At 41.7% G+C, this 16123-nt stretch overlaps 1 protein-coding gene across 6 annotated transcripts in view; it reads right to left on the bottom strand.

Annotated features, from left to right (window-relative positions):
* The window catches only part of POC1A (POC1 centriolar protein A), a 68524-nt gene that overhangs the window by 38233 nt on the left and 14168 nt on the right, over positions 1 to 16123 (bottom strand). For 5 of the 6 annotated variants that reach the window (XM_071813080.1, XM_071813078.1, XM_065845582.2 and 2 more), the window contains exons 7-9: positions 15522 to 15655; positions 5683 to 5751; positions 2586 to 2684 (exon numbers count right to left, since the gene is read on the bottom strand). In XM_071813080.1, the coding sequence (XP_071669181.1) occupies positions 2586 to 2684; positions 5683 to 5751; positions 15522 to 15655 (302 nt within the window). The remainder of the gene's footprint in view (positions 1 to 2585; positions 2685 to 5682; positions 5752 to 15521; positions 15656 to 16123) is intronic. The other variant, XM_071813081.1, reaches the window with a different exon arrangement.

The following is a 16123-nucleotide window of genomic DNA, read 5'->3' as shown; positions in this document are numbered from 1 at the left end:
GGAGTATCTTCCAGACAGAAGCTCTGCTGTTTGCAAGGTAGATGCTCGCTTAGTGCGGTGAGAAAAAGCCACTTATTTTGCTGTGATGCAACCTCACAGACAAATTACAATGCAGAAAATCAGTGAGATCTGCAGTGAGGCTCCACAAAGCTCACAGTCAACTGACAGAGTCATCCAGTTCTGCTCAGAGAAACTCAGGTTTCCTGATACAAATAAACCTGGTACTGTTGCTAGACTTTATGCTCCAGTGAATTAGAGCTGGACTCCAGAGCTCAGCTGGATCCAGCTGTTCAATGATGAAACCAAGGGGTTACCCCCTCGGAGGCAACTCACAAAACAGCTGATGCAACACTGATGCCTTCCTGCCCTATGTTCTGGGCTGGAACCAGGTTATCTGTGCCAGGGTGAAGGAGTTCAGATAGGCCTGTAAACAACCCAAGATCAAGTTTCTATCTTTTTTTGTTAACATGAACATGTATTTATAAATGTGTGCTCTTTCTGGTCCACATTAGCCATAGTTCCTTATCAACCATACTACCACAACAATTATTATACCAGAGACTGAGGATGCTGAATGATGCAGGAAGGGATCAAGCAAAAGCTCTCAACCAGCCAGTCTTACTCATCATGACAGCTCCATCAGTCAACTAAGTGCTTGGTACTTTTTTGGGGGTTAGAACTCATCCCCACTCTAAATCTCTGGTTTCCAGGCAGATAAGTGGAAGACACCACAGGAGCACACTTTTTGCACAAAAAGAAATTCTAGTTGCTCTTGCTAAAAGGATATGAGCAATGAAAACAAACGACATCCTGCTGGGTCTCACAAGGTTTACAAGCAGAGGTGCAGGCCAAGGTAGAGACACAACTTTGTCCACACCAAAAGGAGGGAGAGGAAAGGAGAAGTCTTTTCCTCTGTTCCTGTTGAACCTATGTCACATGTTGCAATAGGCTTAAATGAGCAGGCTTCCTTCAGTGAAAGGAGAGCAAAGGTTGGGCAGCTACGAGTAGCCATCTGCAACGGCACCACTTGTGAAGGAAAAGCTCCTGAGCATCCTGCGACGAGTTGTAGCAAGACTCCTGTCCAGACTGCCACACAGAGTAGAGCGCAGTGGAAACACCTTGAGCACTCACACTGTTGTTCTTCATAAATAATCTACCGACCTGTTGCAAGAGGAAGACTAAAGCTTCCTGGAGTGGGAACACATCCTCAGAAAAACAAGGTGCCAAGTAGATCAGGGAAACAGAATAATTTTGCAGACCACATTTATCCAGAAGGCTTAAAGCTCGATCCCCTGCTGTTGAATACAGGATTCCTGCCTTTAGAAAATAAATAAATAGCAGGCATGGAGGAGGTACAAATGACAACGCATTCACATCCAATTGTGAAGAGTTGCAGCTCTGTGCAGTGAAACTGCTTCCCAGGAGGGGACTTCACAGCAAGTAAAAAAAAAAAAAAAAGAGTACAAAAGTATTCATAAGTATTAGCAGATGCCAAAATTAGAGGTAGTTACCAATTTGGAAGCCAAAAGGTCAAAATAAAGCACATCTGGCCTGTGAGTAACTCAGGAGAAATTTATTTACACAAGGAACGACTGGCTGACAGAATGAACTGCTGCAGTCAGCACAGAGACCACAGGCTGAGCACACAGGGCACCTGAGGTTACCAAACAGAACCAGCAAAGGAGAGGTGGAATCGGCTTTGGACACTCAGTTATAGGCTTCAGACAATTTTATGATCAGATCACGTATTTTTTAATTAGGCTCCAATCAACAGAACTACTTTGGAAAAATTGCCATTGAAGAAATTAGTTCAATGCTCAGACAAAATTTTAAACCCAGTAGTGTAGAAATAAGCCTAAATGCCTGTCCTAACCAAGAAGACGCATTTGAAGAGTCACAGGTTGCTCACTTGTTTATAAGTCCTTCCTGCTGAAGCACTGTTTTTTCCAATCTTCGCTTTGTAAAGTCTGCTTAGATATCAGCTTCCAAATTTGGTAGCTCTGCAACTGAGTACCATTTAACTTCAAAGGAGCTAAAGATATTTAAAACAGTTGTGTCCTTGAATTTCAAAAGAGGAGAAAGACTTACTGGCAAGAGTGACAGAGGACAACTCTGCACCTTTACCCATATCTCCCAAATTCCCTTACCAAGGGATTACCTGCTTTTGAGTACCTGTACATCCGCTCACATGAGCACGTCCCTCAGAGTCCTACCAGGAGCTGAAAACTAAGCTGCATAATTTCATTTATACGGGGAACTGAAGTGGCAAGAGAAAGGCTTCCCCATCACCTGTAAGCTTCTGTTCTGCTGTGCATGTTATGTCTCTCACCAGGATACCCTTCGTTTGAGATAAACAGACCACACACTACCCTTGCAGACTGCACATTTCACCACCTTTAGGACACCTGAAGTACATACAGCTAAACAAAACAAACAACACAAGATCAGTTAAAAACAGACAACCTACAACTCAAATACCAAGAAAAGATGGCTTTATAGTGCAACTGCCTGAAAGATTCACATGGTTTCAAGCTGTGGAAAGTGTACTGAAAAGAAACTCTACACCGTTCTGTGTGCTGACCTACCAGAGTGTGATGTGTCTCCTCCACACCAGTGCTAGACTTCTGTGTTTTCAGTACATCACCATAATCTGCTGCATCAAAGTTAGTCTTCCACACCATCACCTGCAGAAGAAAGGAAAGTGACTAAGTTATTTCTATTAAAATTTTCCATCTAAATTTGCTTAAAGGTCTATTTTGTCAACACATCAAAGAAGAGTCAGCAGATGCACACCAAAGCTTAGTTAAAGCTTTGCCATCAATTAAATTAAGGATGTTATTTGTAAATATACTACTAAATACAGACACAGCATAACTGAGTTCTCAATGGGTAAGTGACCCTGGTCTTCCAGCATTCTTTGGGTTTGGAACATCATGAAACTAGAACTACCAGGAGAACTTCAAAGCAACACGCAGAATATATCACTAAAGCCACACAGATATCAAGATACCATGCTTAGCATTATAGAAGTTATCAGTCACTCCCCAAATAACTAGTCACTGGTTTATCATCATTCATAGAAAACGGAGAGTTAGTCCTTTGAGACTAGTGTTATAAATCTTGAGGTAGTTTGTCAGCTTAATACCAAACTGAAATATCACTTATAGGCTTCTCCTCTCCATAATGCAGTATTTATTTCAGAAAATAAGAGGCCTCTAACATATAAGCCAACATATCTAGAGCAAATCTATGGAGTAAAATCCTTAGCAGCAGTTCTAGAAGTCTAACAAAAAAACAAAAAAAATCAAACAACTGTTTCGGAGTTTGATACATCTATGAACCCAGACAGCTCATCTTGGTTATCAGAAACATCAGTGTTTATTCTTTACTTACAAATTTTCATCCCTGCTTTTCCACAATAAAAACAATTTTTCTTTTGTAGCTGCATAGTTAAACAATGAGGCCATTCCAGTGTGTAACAGGAAAAGAAACAAACCACTATGCTCTTTTACTGTATAGATTGTCTCCTCCCAGCTAGCAAGGGGGCTGTTACCAAGACTGGCATTGCCACTTCGTCTGACATGGGGATTAAGAGCAATGCAGCACAGTTCAGCAAAGACTGATGGCAGAACAGTGCATACTTACTCAGGTCACTACTTTGGGTTGAAGTTTGTCCATATCCTTCAGCAGGGCAACTCACACTAGGTTAAAAGCCACATGTATTCACAGCACAGAGCGCAAGTGACACCACCTGATTCCAGCAGGCTCAGACAACGGGCCTGGTTGCAGTTCAGCAAACTTTTTTTTTAGACAGGGTACATGTTTAAATTACCCCACAAAAATATAAACTATTGTTATTTCTCTTGCATCCAGAAATCTAGTGTTCAGCAAGGTCCAGTCCACTGAAAAAGTTTTGGTATATGCACAACTGGCAATTTAAGACTAGTATTGTTTTTAATATTATGCATACATGCACTGTATGTTAAAGTTATTTCTCCATGCACAAGAGTATGCACTGCCTGCATCTTCAGATACAAACCTAAAAGGAAAGAGGCAATTCCTTCCTGGGAGCGAACAGGGAAGCCAACAGCCACTGTTCCTAATACACACAATGCAGAAATGTGCAACCTGGACCTAGGATGGAAATGGCTGCCAAAGAGGTCAGAATATGACCATGTGCATAAATGTACCTTCACAAAGCACCTTTTGGAAGAGGCACTGCAATTTGGTATTTCAGTTAAACAATATCAGGTGATACTTGGAATAACCATTACTTTGTTTAAAAAATCCCAACCATAAGAAAAACAAAGAGGGAACAGATAAAACAAAAGCCTTTTGAAGGAGAAATGTAGGCTCATGTATCCTTTTAAGCTGAAAATGAAATAAATTTAAAGTCAGCTTCTTGGCCATGCCTAGATACCGAAGGCAAATAAAATGTTCAAAGTTTTCTCTTGAAAATAAGTAACAATGTATTGCTATATAACTGCAGCTACATCAGGGCTTTTAAAGAAGAGAGAAACAGAGCAAAAAAGGCATATTTATTTCTTGTGTTAGATAAGCATTTCAAGAGCAAACCTTAATATAGTGACCCCAATATAACTTTATAAGACAACAACCAGGATGCATCTCTTCAAAAGCACCTGTTTAAACCTTTAAATACAAAGTGGTTTTAAGAGACAAGATGACAAGCTATACCACATATCTAGGCAAATCTATAAAATACAGTTAAAAATGCAGAAGCTCACATCATGAGCTACAACCCTAGAACTCATTTCCTCCTCAGTAGTATACAACTGAAAACAAACATTGCATAGAGAACCCAGGAAGTCATTTCAGCATGGTCCAGACACAGAGGATACATTTTTGCCTTCCCCCACTAACAAGAGAAAACAAAACCCAGCAGCTTTTAAAAAGGAGTTAATCTGAATTGTAACTTGGAACCAGAAGGAAGATATTCACCATTCTGCCCTAAGTGCTTCATCCACAAAAGCCATTTACCAGTAGTACGAGACTCCCAGGTTCCCAATCTTAGTGCACACATTGAGGTCAGCAGAGAAAAGTCCAGCTCTGACACAGAAAGTTCTGCAACTGCAGTGTTAGCACAGCTTTGCACCAGGCTCCCACTCATACAGAGACCTGCAGCCTGTATTCATGTCCAGGCTCAAAACCATCTGGCCTTGGCCACTGGAGGAGGTTTAGCCATGGCACCTCAAACAAGACTGAGGACAGATCTGCAGGAGGAGAGCACTGAGGAATATGAAATACAGAGCACTGTAAACCAATGGAGCCTGAAAGGATATTCAGGGGAAGCATCCCTGCCCTGTATGCCTTGTGTCTCAGAATCAGCCAATGGTAGATCAGGGGACGATCCATCAGCACAGCCCATGATATTCAAGGTATCTCAACACAACCATCTGTACACCTGTCTTAACTTATTCCCAGCAGCAGATGCCTCAGAAATGCATTATTACAAGGGCTGTGTATATGGTAATATTTCTTCTGTTGTACAGACACATTCCCAGATAATCCAGCTGAAGTGCTTTCTCAGTAAAAAAAGTCTGTTTAATATCTCTCACTGTTTTTAGTATTTGTTTTCTCTTTGAAAGCAGTAAGATTCTGTGAAGATGCCAAGGAAACAGTAACCATAAGACACAAAACTATCAAATTAAACTAGGCAGATACCTGTTCATCAGAACCTCCAGAGGCAAATAAGTCTCCAGTTCTTGAAAATGCTACACAGGTTGCTGGTCCCTGCAAACAGATTTAAAAGATAGGTTTAAAAAAGTAAAAGAAGTGTTATACTGCTCCTTTTTTTACAGCTTTACAAGGTATTTCTCATTTGACACCAGCAATCTAAAGGTAACATTTTAAAAGCTCTTATCTGTCAGGTAAGTGGACCGCAATTAACAGGCTAAGCTTGCTGGTACTTACCATTTCCCACATTTTTGCCCCCAGCTTAAGACACCCAGTTTTCAATAGCCATGGCATTAAGGCAGAGAGAAGAAAACACCAAGTTCTACAGCTTCAGGCTTTTCCTTGTTCCCTCTCAATCATTCTCTCTTCCCTTTAGAATGAGAAATGTCTAAAACTGCTGCTCATTTATTAAAAGCAGTGAAACTGCTGAGTTTTGTTAAATGCAGCTCTCAGTCAGCCACCTGACAGAAAGGTTTAAAGCAGAAAAGGAGGTTTAAACACAGAGTAGCACCAAAAGGCATATTGAGAATGACTGTTAGATATAAAATACTCCCAACTACTGACAATTCTAAGCATTCACAAATCATAAGCCATATCCCATGAAAATACAATTTTTCAGAAACAAATTTGAGGAGTTGCAATTGACCTTCCAGGCTTCAATTGCCAAATCCTCAGAATTTACATTTTCTAAGCTCTTCCTCACGCCATGAATACTAGAACCACAAAAGGAAAATGCACTAAGCAAAGATTCTCCACACAGTCATGGAATACCAGGGGCCAGAATTTCAAACATTGCCCAGAATCCTCAAGACACTGACACCCCAAGACAACGTATTTCATGGATCACTGTGGGCACAAGATTCGCTATGGAAAAATACTGTCTTCTCCCCACATGCACCAACTAATTTGGCCAAGGTTAGAAGCATTTTAAGTCTAGAAATCGGTACACAGCATAAAATCGGTACATGCATAAGATTCAGTATTCAAGGCAGAATCCAGTTACTCATTTTGAGACCTGGCAGTCAAGAAGCCCACAAAGTTTTCAGCGCACGAAGAAGAAAAAGCCAAGGCTACCTGAGGAGCACTGGTGAAAAGAACATGCAGACAGAACAGTGTCAGCAGAATATACTGTGTTTGTACATTAGCTTTATTTCCTGCATTCTGTAGTCCTGTCTGGAGTTTTGCAGATGGCAGTTATTCCCTTTGGATGCCAACTAGCAGGACGAAGTCAGCACATGAGAGACATCCAAAGGCATCACTAACAAAGCAGAATCACTGCTGCATAGCCCCTTATGTGTGGAGTAGGTGGCCAAGCAGTGACAGAGGCTTCAAATCAAACAGGCACCTGCAGCAGCCCAGGAGGATGCAAGCAGCAGGAAGGTGCTTCTTACAACACCATTGTTTGCCATTTCTAAGCTACAGCCTGAACACCTACACAGGTTTGTGCTCACTGTCAAGTTCTTAACTGACAAATAGAAGACTGGCTTAAACTGCTTTTCTCTTGGTAGTTTTACAGAAGAGATGCCAGAGTTAATGCATCCAGGATCACCTACGTACAGCATGGGCGCTCGCATTTTGAAGCCTCGCTCTTAAACAGTTCTGAGAAACTTTAAATGGTGCTGACTGCTACAACACTGCTTAAGAAAAAGCATGCATTTCACATCACGTGTCTATTCTAATACATTCTCGGCCTTTCAGAAAGCACGCAGGAGGACACACGTGGGAGGCTGAGGTAGACGCTCTCAGATGCAGTTAAACAGAGCTGGGAAATCATTACGCATATTCGAGCACAGGCACAAGAGACAAGCTGTTCTGCTTAGAATAAACAGCTGAGGACCCAGAGAGTGAAGTTTTTATGTCAGATACTGAACACATTGCTTTGCAGACTGCACTGAGCTTGATCTCTTGCCCACAGGGGAATGGGTAGAGGCAGGAATGAACATTTGCAGAGGCAGCATACAGCCAAGTTTGCAGGGAAAGCAAGCTGAACTACTGAGGCTGAAAACAACAGCCAGAAAAGCCACAGCCATCACCAGAAAACACAAGCATACACCTCCTGACAGGAGTTATCCTCTTTCAAGCAAGCTAATGTATCTCAGAAGCCAAGTAAGAAGCTTCTCCTCACCCTCTATCAAGTTGCAAGGATGGACTATTCTATTAAGAGTTCACATCTTCCCAATGGGCATCACATGGAACACTCACATCCAATTTGTTTCTGGTTTTCCTTCTTTTTCTTTTACTTCATAAAAGTGAACTCATCATTATAAATCCTGAAGGTAGACAAATACCCAAAGACTGTATTTGGGATAAACACCCAACTCACAGCAACCTCTGTCCCACAGTTCTGTGTGCTTCCAAATACGCTGGCATGAGGTTATGCCAGCAAAACTGTAGTCTTGATGTGGTCACTCTCAGTGTGAAGAGTTTCAGCTTCCTTAAAACACATTAAGGTGTTTCCATATTATCATTTCACCCACAGTGATTTCAAGATGTTTTGAGGCCTTCTAATTGCAACACATCGCTCAAGAGATCTCACCAGAACTGATCTAGTAGCAACAGTTCAAAAATGCAAGCACAGTCATTAGTGTGACTAAGCTTGTTCAACTAACACAGCATTAAATAATGCAGATATTTCAAACCATAGACACCACCATCAGTCAGCTTAGACGAAGTGTGATTCTGCCTTTGGCTCCCACCTGCCTTCCTCTGACCACACTGTCAGGAATAGAGACTCGCTTAAAAAATGCAAAAGCAAAAGACAAACAAGCAATAAGAAAGAGCAGAAGCAAGTGCATACCCAGAAAACTGCAGAGTGATGAATAGTGCTCAAAGATAACAGAGCTGAGGGTACAGAAGCTGCACTCTGACTGTAATAAACCAGTCAGGGTTGGGAAAAAAATATTCAAGACACTGCTTAAGACAAAATGTTCAGGAACAAGCACAAGTGAGGAATACCAGAGAGGAGCAATGTTTCACAAAATTATTTTTATCAGTCTAAATATTTCAGTGTATTTAGACAAAATTTAACACAATACAAATCACATCAAAACAGGCAGTGAAATGACTCCAAAGCCATGGCATTCTGAAGGGAGGAAAAAAAAGTTCAATAGAATGTATTCCTCCTAAAATAGAAACTGATATCAAAGACTGAATGTGCCTTTACAAAGACGGAATGTGCCTTTATAAATTGAGAGAAGGGGAACAAACAAGTCTACAGGCACAACATCCTCCACAGAAGGTATGTTGACATAAATTAAGCGAAAAGTATTTTTGCTATATATACTTACAGCACTCTTCCCGGATGTAATAGGTTTGCTGTAGGAACATACAAATAATAGTCTGCCAAATACTCTCACAATTGAATATAAACACACAAAACAAAAATAAAAAGCTACACAGGCCAGCAATTAGACACAACCTAATGCCAATTTGTTCCAGGTAAGCACAGCAGAGATCCAACAGGTTTCTAATGCAGTCCTGGACAACAGGTACATGGTCAGAGACTGAAGCATTCAAGTATTCCTTTGGATTTTTTTCCCTTTACACTTACTGTCTGCACTAAGATTGTCAAAAAGTAGCAGTTGCATGTTCTCCTATACCAGCTATAGGAATAATTTTAACCTTATTTGCCATGCAAACAGAACATCTGTGATGAAGAAGCCTTCTAAAGAACCACTTTATTCCTCTTTTTGTAGCAAGAAACATATGCTTTTCTATTAGTATTTTCTGAGGGTTCAGAAGTTCCAGTTCTGCATCCTCATTGTGCTTGGCGCTGCACACAAGCTGCTTGCACCAGCCCCCAAATTCCTACAGCCTTTTGCCTTAGATTAAACAGCAAGGTGCAGAAAGAAAGGACTGGACAATGAGATACACCAATTCGGCAGTAAGGAACATTTCCATTTATTCCTCAGTAGGTCAGCAACATGAGGACTGTCAAGCTTTTGTACATGTCAAAGTTTGAAATTTTAATAATAGTTTTGGTGATAGTGGGAGAGAGCTGCAGAAAGTCTGAGGAAAAGTATAGAAGACAGCAAGAAGCAATCCACTGGAAATGTTAAGTGGGAAGAACATCTGCACTAACCAATATTCAGCTCGTCTCCTCTAGCGACAGAGCCCCAGGCAGGGTGGAGATAAGTCCCAGGGAGCCTTGAAAAGGACAAACAGCTCACACACTGATGCAGCAAAGAAGCTAGAAACATAAAAAAAGAAAAAAGGAAGCCATACAGAAGGATGATAACAGGATCAAACCTACTCCTTTGCAGCAGCACTCACAATGAACAGGATTCGGGCAAGGGCAGCTTGCCATGCTGTAGTAGCTGAAACACCAGGTGACATCCCCCTTCTAGCTGCATACATAGGTAAGAAGGGTGAGGCACAGCATGTCACACAGCCTAATTTATGTGCAGACTACTGCCCAGAGACAGACCTTGTTTTCCCACTTCCTACAGATTGAAGCTAATGATCACAAGGCCTTTATTGCCCTTGCAATTCACAGGTTGATCAGCTTACAAAAAACATTAAGAGTGGCCTTAGAAAAAGATGGTCAGAAATCTTCTGAATGGCTTGAATACATTCATGGCCTGGAAAGGTGGGATCTGAAGCCAGGACACAAATTACAACACTGAATGAGTGACTGGCAGGATGCCAATAGCATCAGTAACAGCTGACACAGGGATGACAAGACAAAAGGAATAGCATCCCTGAACACAAAGCTTTCAAAGGTGGAGCTAAAAATGCATGTCTCCAAAATAAATACTGAAGACAAAGGCCAAGAGTTTAGTTTAGAGAAATGGAAATATGCCTGGAGCAAACAGTCACACCTGCATACAGGTAGCAGACAAACGTGTACTATCTATAAATAACAAGTGGACAGTCACAGAGAAAGCTCTTGAACACCATTTCCTCCCCCAGAGAACCACCAGAGGACAGAAGGCACACAATTTCAAGGACAGCAGGGCCAACAGTCAATTCAAGTGAAGAGAGGCCAGACTTGAGAGCTTCAGCTACAAACAGAGCTTCAATGTAACAGATGAAACAGGAGCCAGGCTGAAGAGGGTCCAGGAATAAACCAGAAGAGAGCAGCTTAATGACGCACAGGCCGCAGGACGAAAGGAGAGGCAGAAAGGAAGGGACCTGCAGAGGCAAGTGGAGTCAAGGACGTCAGTAGGGTTGTGGGTTTTTTTTCTTTAAATTGTAGGAGAAACTAAAGCATACCAGAGGAGAGCCAGGTAAGAGAGTAACGGAGCTGCCAAGAGCTGGAACAACGCATATCTAAAGGATGCCAATAGTTCAATTAAAGGAAAGCTTCCTCTTCTTTTGCCCTCAAAAGGAGATGTGGAAGTGGGAAGATACAAGTTGCTACATTCAGTCAGACTCCCCTGGAACAGATAACTAGTGTAAAGAGAAAAAGGAGATCAGAGTGGTAATAAGGTCTGAGAAACAAATGCAGCAGCACCCAGCACACCAATCACCAGTTCAAGACATAAAAGAAATAATAAATAGAGCAGCCATTGCCACTGTTCACAGCACTTTCAAGTGTTTCACAGGACAGGAGAAGAGGGCAAGTCACACTCAGGTGAACATTGAAATTATGGATGGTAAGGGAGCAAAAGATGCAAAGAAGCGATCAAAAAAAAATCAGGAAGACACCAGGAGCAGGTAAGAAACTCAAACACATTAGAATGCCAAAGAACACAGAGGGCCTGAGACAAGATGCTGGATGTTATGTGTCTTTCACTTATCACCTGCTTTCAGCAGCAGGGGAAGTGGTGAAGAGTTCAGGGAAGACCAATTCAAATTAACAGGCCTTTTGGTAAGGTAGGAGCACTGAGCCTGTATGTCAGGATCAATAATGAACTTGCACCACAGAGACCCACAAAGATCTGTTAAATCTCATCAGAAAAGGTAAAAGACAATAGCAGGATACTTAGGAGAAGAGAGCTAAATTCAGAGAAAACAGAAGCAGGAAGAAATACAAAGGGCAAGAGAGGTGACAAAGTTAACACACTTGTTTTGCAGTCTGGTACAGCATGAATCCTGCAGAAGCAGCATCAGCCAGGGAAATAAAAATCTTATAAGAGATAGGAAAAAGAAAAAAAACTACAAAAGCCATGGATGTTTGCTCTTTTTACAAACAGCACAGATACCCCAAAGATGATTTAGAAAGGGAAAATGGTGTCAGCAGAGATATTGCACATCAGCAAATCAAGGGGTGCAGGGGAAAGGTGGGTACGGTCCTCGAGTGGGGATGGAGTAGAAAGCTATAGGGACTGGGTAAAGAATCCACATCTCCAACAGTAAGGACAAGACAAATATTTAGATAAAAAGGGCAGATTCCTAGAAACTGCACAATGAGGATAGTAACACAATGAAAAGAAAGGGAGAGGGAAAAGGAACCAAGGGAAAAAACACAGGGGACAGAGATGGCAATGGCAACAACAGATGCTTTCATGCAGAAAACCTGAGAAGTCACAAGGATTTTCAGTCCACTAAGTTCTGAAAAATTCCTATATTACTACACAGAGCAAGACTGTCATGCCTGCACCTTCCTTTGCCATGAAGTAAGAGCTACAGCCAACATAGGGAGAATTTATACTGATAACTTATAATTGAACTTTCTTTTTAACTCCTAAAAGTTTCAGTTAAAAAAAAAATACAGGGGAACAATAGAGCATTCCTATTTCCTTTTAATACTCAGAAATGCTAATCCCACGTCAGCTGCATGCTGTTTGCAACACGCCCTTCTCTCCCTTTGTTGGTCCAGTTATGTGCAGCCCTGAGGTGTCCTCACACCCTTCAAAGAGGGCTAAGCCTGTACCCATGTTTAATGCCACTTAGACCTGGCAGCAGACAGTAAGAGAGCACACTGGTTTCCTGCGCACCTGCTCAGAAGATCTTGCTCTTCAGTCAGCCAGCAAAGCAGTGCGCGCTTATGCCACCCAGGTAGGTAGAAAGCAGCTACTTCATGGTTTGAGTCAAGGTTGCTTGAATAATCGTAACTTTGCATTTTCTGTCTTCCTATTTATAAACATAACCATGAAGATGTTTTATAAATATTTACTGAGATCTTCCATTCCACTGAGGATGCTCTAATCCAAGGTTCCCAAAGAACAGACAGGCACTGTGTACATACCTGCACTCCTCTCACAGCTCTCTGGAGGTGACTAACAGGCCCCAAAACATTCTGTTCCTTGACAGTGACTCAGTACCAGAGGTGGACCTACATACCAACCCACTGTCTCATCTGTATGGAATTAGGCAAGAGCACTTCACAGCTTGAAGCACTCTAGAATTAAAATATGCAGCACAATACAGAATGATATTTCACAGCTGCAAGATGTCAGCTCCAAGCTGCAAACTCCTGTCTCTAATGATCCTTCTGCTACAAGGAGGCCAGCTACATTACAATTAAATACAGCAATGTAAACTTGGCAATGCTCCCTATGTAAACTACAGCTAATCAGCTGCTAACAAATTCCTGGCACTCCAGCAGTTGCGTCAGAGTATGTCTAAAGGACCTTAAGTTTCTTTCCTTCAAGTGTCTACTCGCATGCAGCCTTCCCAGAACAACATAACAGCCATCAGCTGTCAAAGGAGGAACAAAGTCTCAACCAGCATATTCACCCACACAAAGTCACAACTCAAGAATGTCTTCAGAACAGGCTGTTCATTTGGTGACAAACCTATATCCCTCACTTAAAAAGGCAAATCTGCTTAATGACCAAAAAATCCACACCCACTTCATTTTTAGCCACTTGGAGATACTGGGAGAAATCACAGTGAGGAGAGGGGAGAAAAAAGCCATCAACACTAAGTAGTCTGGGTTCATCTACAAGCAGAGCAGGCTAGAGAATGAGGCAGTGCAGGAATCCGTCCCAGCAGCTTCTGATGAAAGCAGGGCCTGTTGTCACTGCTGGTTGCTTACTGTCAATGAAGCACAGGTTATCACACACATCCACTGTAAAAGTAAGATATTTGTTAATTCAGGCATTAGAAGAACCAACCCACAACAATACAGCACACGCCAGCAGAGGGAATGCCAGCCAGAGTGCACTAGGGCTGGTTCCACAGCTGCCTTGGTACAATACCCTTAAATAGAAGCAGAGAGCCCTACCAGCCACCTTTATACTTGTTTCCAAACTGAAGGAGGTGTAATCCCCCAATGGCAACCACCCTTCAGCTGCACCAGTGTCAAAGCATTTCCAGTGCCACTTAGATGCCTAGAAAAGAGTGGCAGACAGTGTCTTACTGATCTGAAACAGTGTTGGGGGAAAAATACAGAACTTCAATTTTGAACAGATGATTCACAAAGCAATTGTTTTGTAGAAGCCCTGAGTTAAGTACAGCATCAGCCTAAAGGGACTTTTTATTGTTTAATTCTGAAAACCTTCATCACCATAATGAGTTTTAGATTCTCACTAGCAGCTAAACTCTCTTTCTTGTGCCACTGCACTAGGTGAGAAGCAGCCTACAGCTCAGAAGGAAGGAAAATGGAAAGCAGGTTCAGCCTCCTGCTGAACAATAACCAGGCACATCCCTTCCCAAGGGAAGGATGAAAGGTATAAAGACCCAGGGTCCCACCACACTTGCCCTTCTCCAGAAAGCTACTTCCTAAGAACTCACTTGGGAAATTAACACAAAAGACAAACACAAAAAGAAGATCATAACAAAAGTTAGAAGCCTTGCAGCCCCTATCTGATGGGAGTATCCACTTAGTCCTGTTTTCAAAGCAAGAAGGTTTTATGCAGCCAAAGTTTATATGTTAGGATAACTAGCATTTGTTATCTTCCCCCCATCTTTTCAGCATTTGAACCCTTTAGTTACTTTTAATCAGATCTTTCCATGAAGTAGAGCTTTAAGTATGAGGCAGTCCCATTTTTCCATCTGTATTACAAAAAAGGAAGTGACATTTTTAGACATCAGACAGGGCAGTTGCTAAAAGCCAGAAGAAAACAGTTTTGCAGCTTATGCAGCTACCACAATTGCCCAGGACTATCCCCACCACTCCCAGTAGCTTCAGGCTGTTATTTTCCCCAGCTAGTTTTGATGCTTTAAGACTCATTCCCATTTTAACAAAGTAGGTTAAGAATTTCTGTTCTCTTTGTCCCTTTGGAAAGGGAACATTTAAAGCGTGCTTTTTCATGGCTTTGAGCCCCACTCAGTATGGACAATGAAATTAGTCTATTTGTTTTCATTTAACATTTAAAGAGAGCTCCAAGCATTCATATCATTAACCTTAGAAGCAACACATCCAGCAGCATAATACTAATAGGCCAATCAGTTAAGTTTAACCAACCTGCAACATTTATCACCTTCAATTACTTAATTCAGTCCTTCAACAAATGGAAACATGTTCCCAAATCCCAACCCAAAATATACTTCCCCCATTTTGCCACTATTGCCCTCAGGTCTCCTATCAGGTGAATAGTATTTATCTTCACAACACCTGTGTCAGGGGAGCAAGTGTTATCTGCAACACTCTACAGAGGGAGAAAGTCAGAGCTGCAGCACAGAGAGTGCAGAACACACGCAGGATTAGAGTCTGGGGCGCAGCTCTGACTGTGCCCCTTTGGTCTTAGATGCATCCTCAATCCTGGAGCTCCCTTTGTCTTCTTTTCTCATCCTCTCCATTCCTGACTTACCTCCTTCCCTCCCCATACACCCTCCCTTCAAAATGAGATCACAGATTGTCAGTAATACTTTCATCATAATTCTATGCAAGGAACTTCTTCAAAAGATTTTCGGCCATGAAGAATGAACAGTTAAAGCACAGATTTGCCCAGTTTGTTATGGGTTTGCACATTACTGTATAAAAGGCTTTGTCTCACCTGGTGACCGTGAAGAGTATAGAGAAGTCTTCCTTCGAGCAAGTCCAGAATTTTAAGAGTTGAATCATTGGAAGCAGTAACCAGATAGTTTCCAGAGGGGTGAAAGGAAAGACTGTTTACCACAGCACTGTGCACTAAGGATGGAAAAAACGTATATAATAGTCACTGAGACCAGTTTACATAAGCCCCAAGGCAAAAGAATAAAATAAAATACAAGCACATTCCAATTTTCTGTTAGAAAGTTTAACAGGAAAATTATCATGGGGGAAACATTCCACAAAAACTCTCCAAAGCACTGGAGAACAAGGGCAGTATTCAATTCTTATAAAAATAGGCACTACTTTATTGAACGGAAAAAGGAAGCTTTGCCAATTATTCTGGGAGATTTAAGGCTACAAAAGCTTCCAGCGTAGCCCCAGAATGTAACTATATGGGCAAGTGTGCTATATGATTCTGAGAAATCTGGACACTGACGTATTTTACTACTGTGGAGCTGCTGTTGTCGCTCCCAAGTCATTCTAGACTAAAATCTATATGCTAGTACATTAAGGAAAAGACTGAAATTACAATGAAAGAAAAACCTTAGAGTTGGCACTGCACAG

This window comes from Patagioenas fasciata, chromosome 10, assembly GCF_037038585.1.
Source record: "Patagioenas fasciata isolate bPatFas1 chromosome 10, bPatFas1.hap1, whole genome shotgun sequence".
Classification (NCBI taxonomy): Eukaryota; Metazoa; Chordata; class Aves; order Columbiformes; family Columbidae; genus Patagioenas; species Patagioenas fasciata.
The sequence above is the reverse complement of the archived record's forward strand: the minus strand, read 5'-3'. Positions and strand labels throughout refer to the sequence as shown.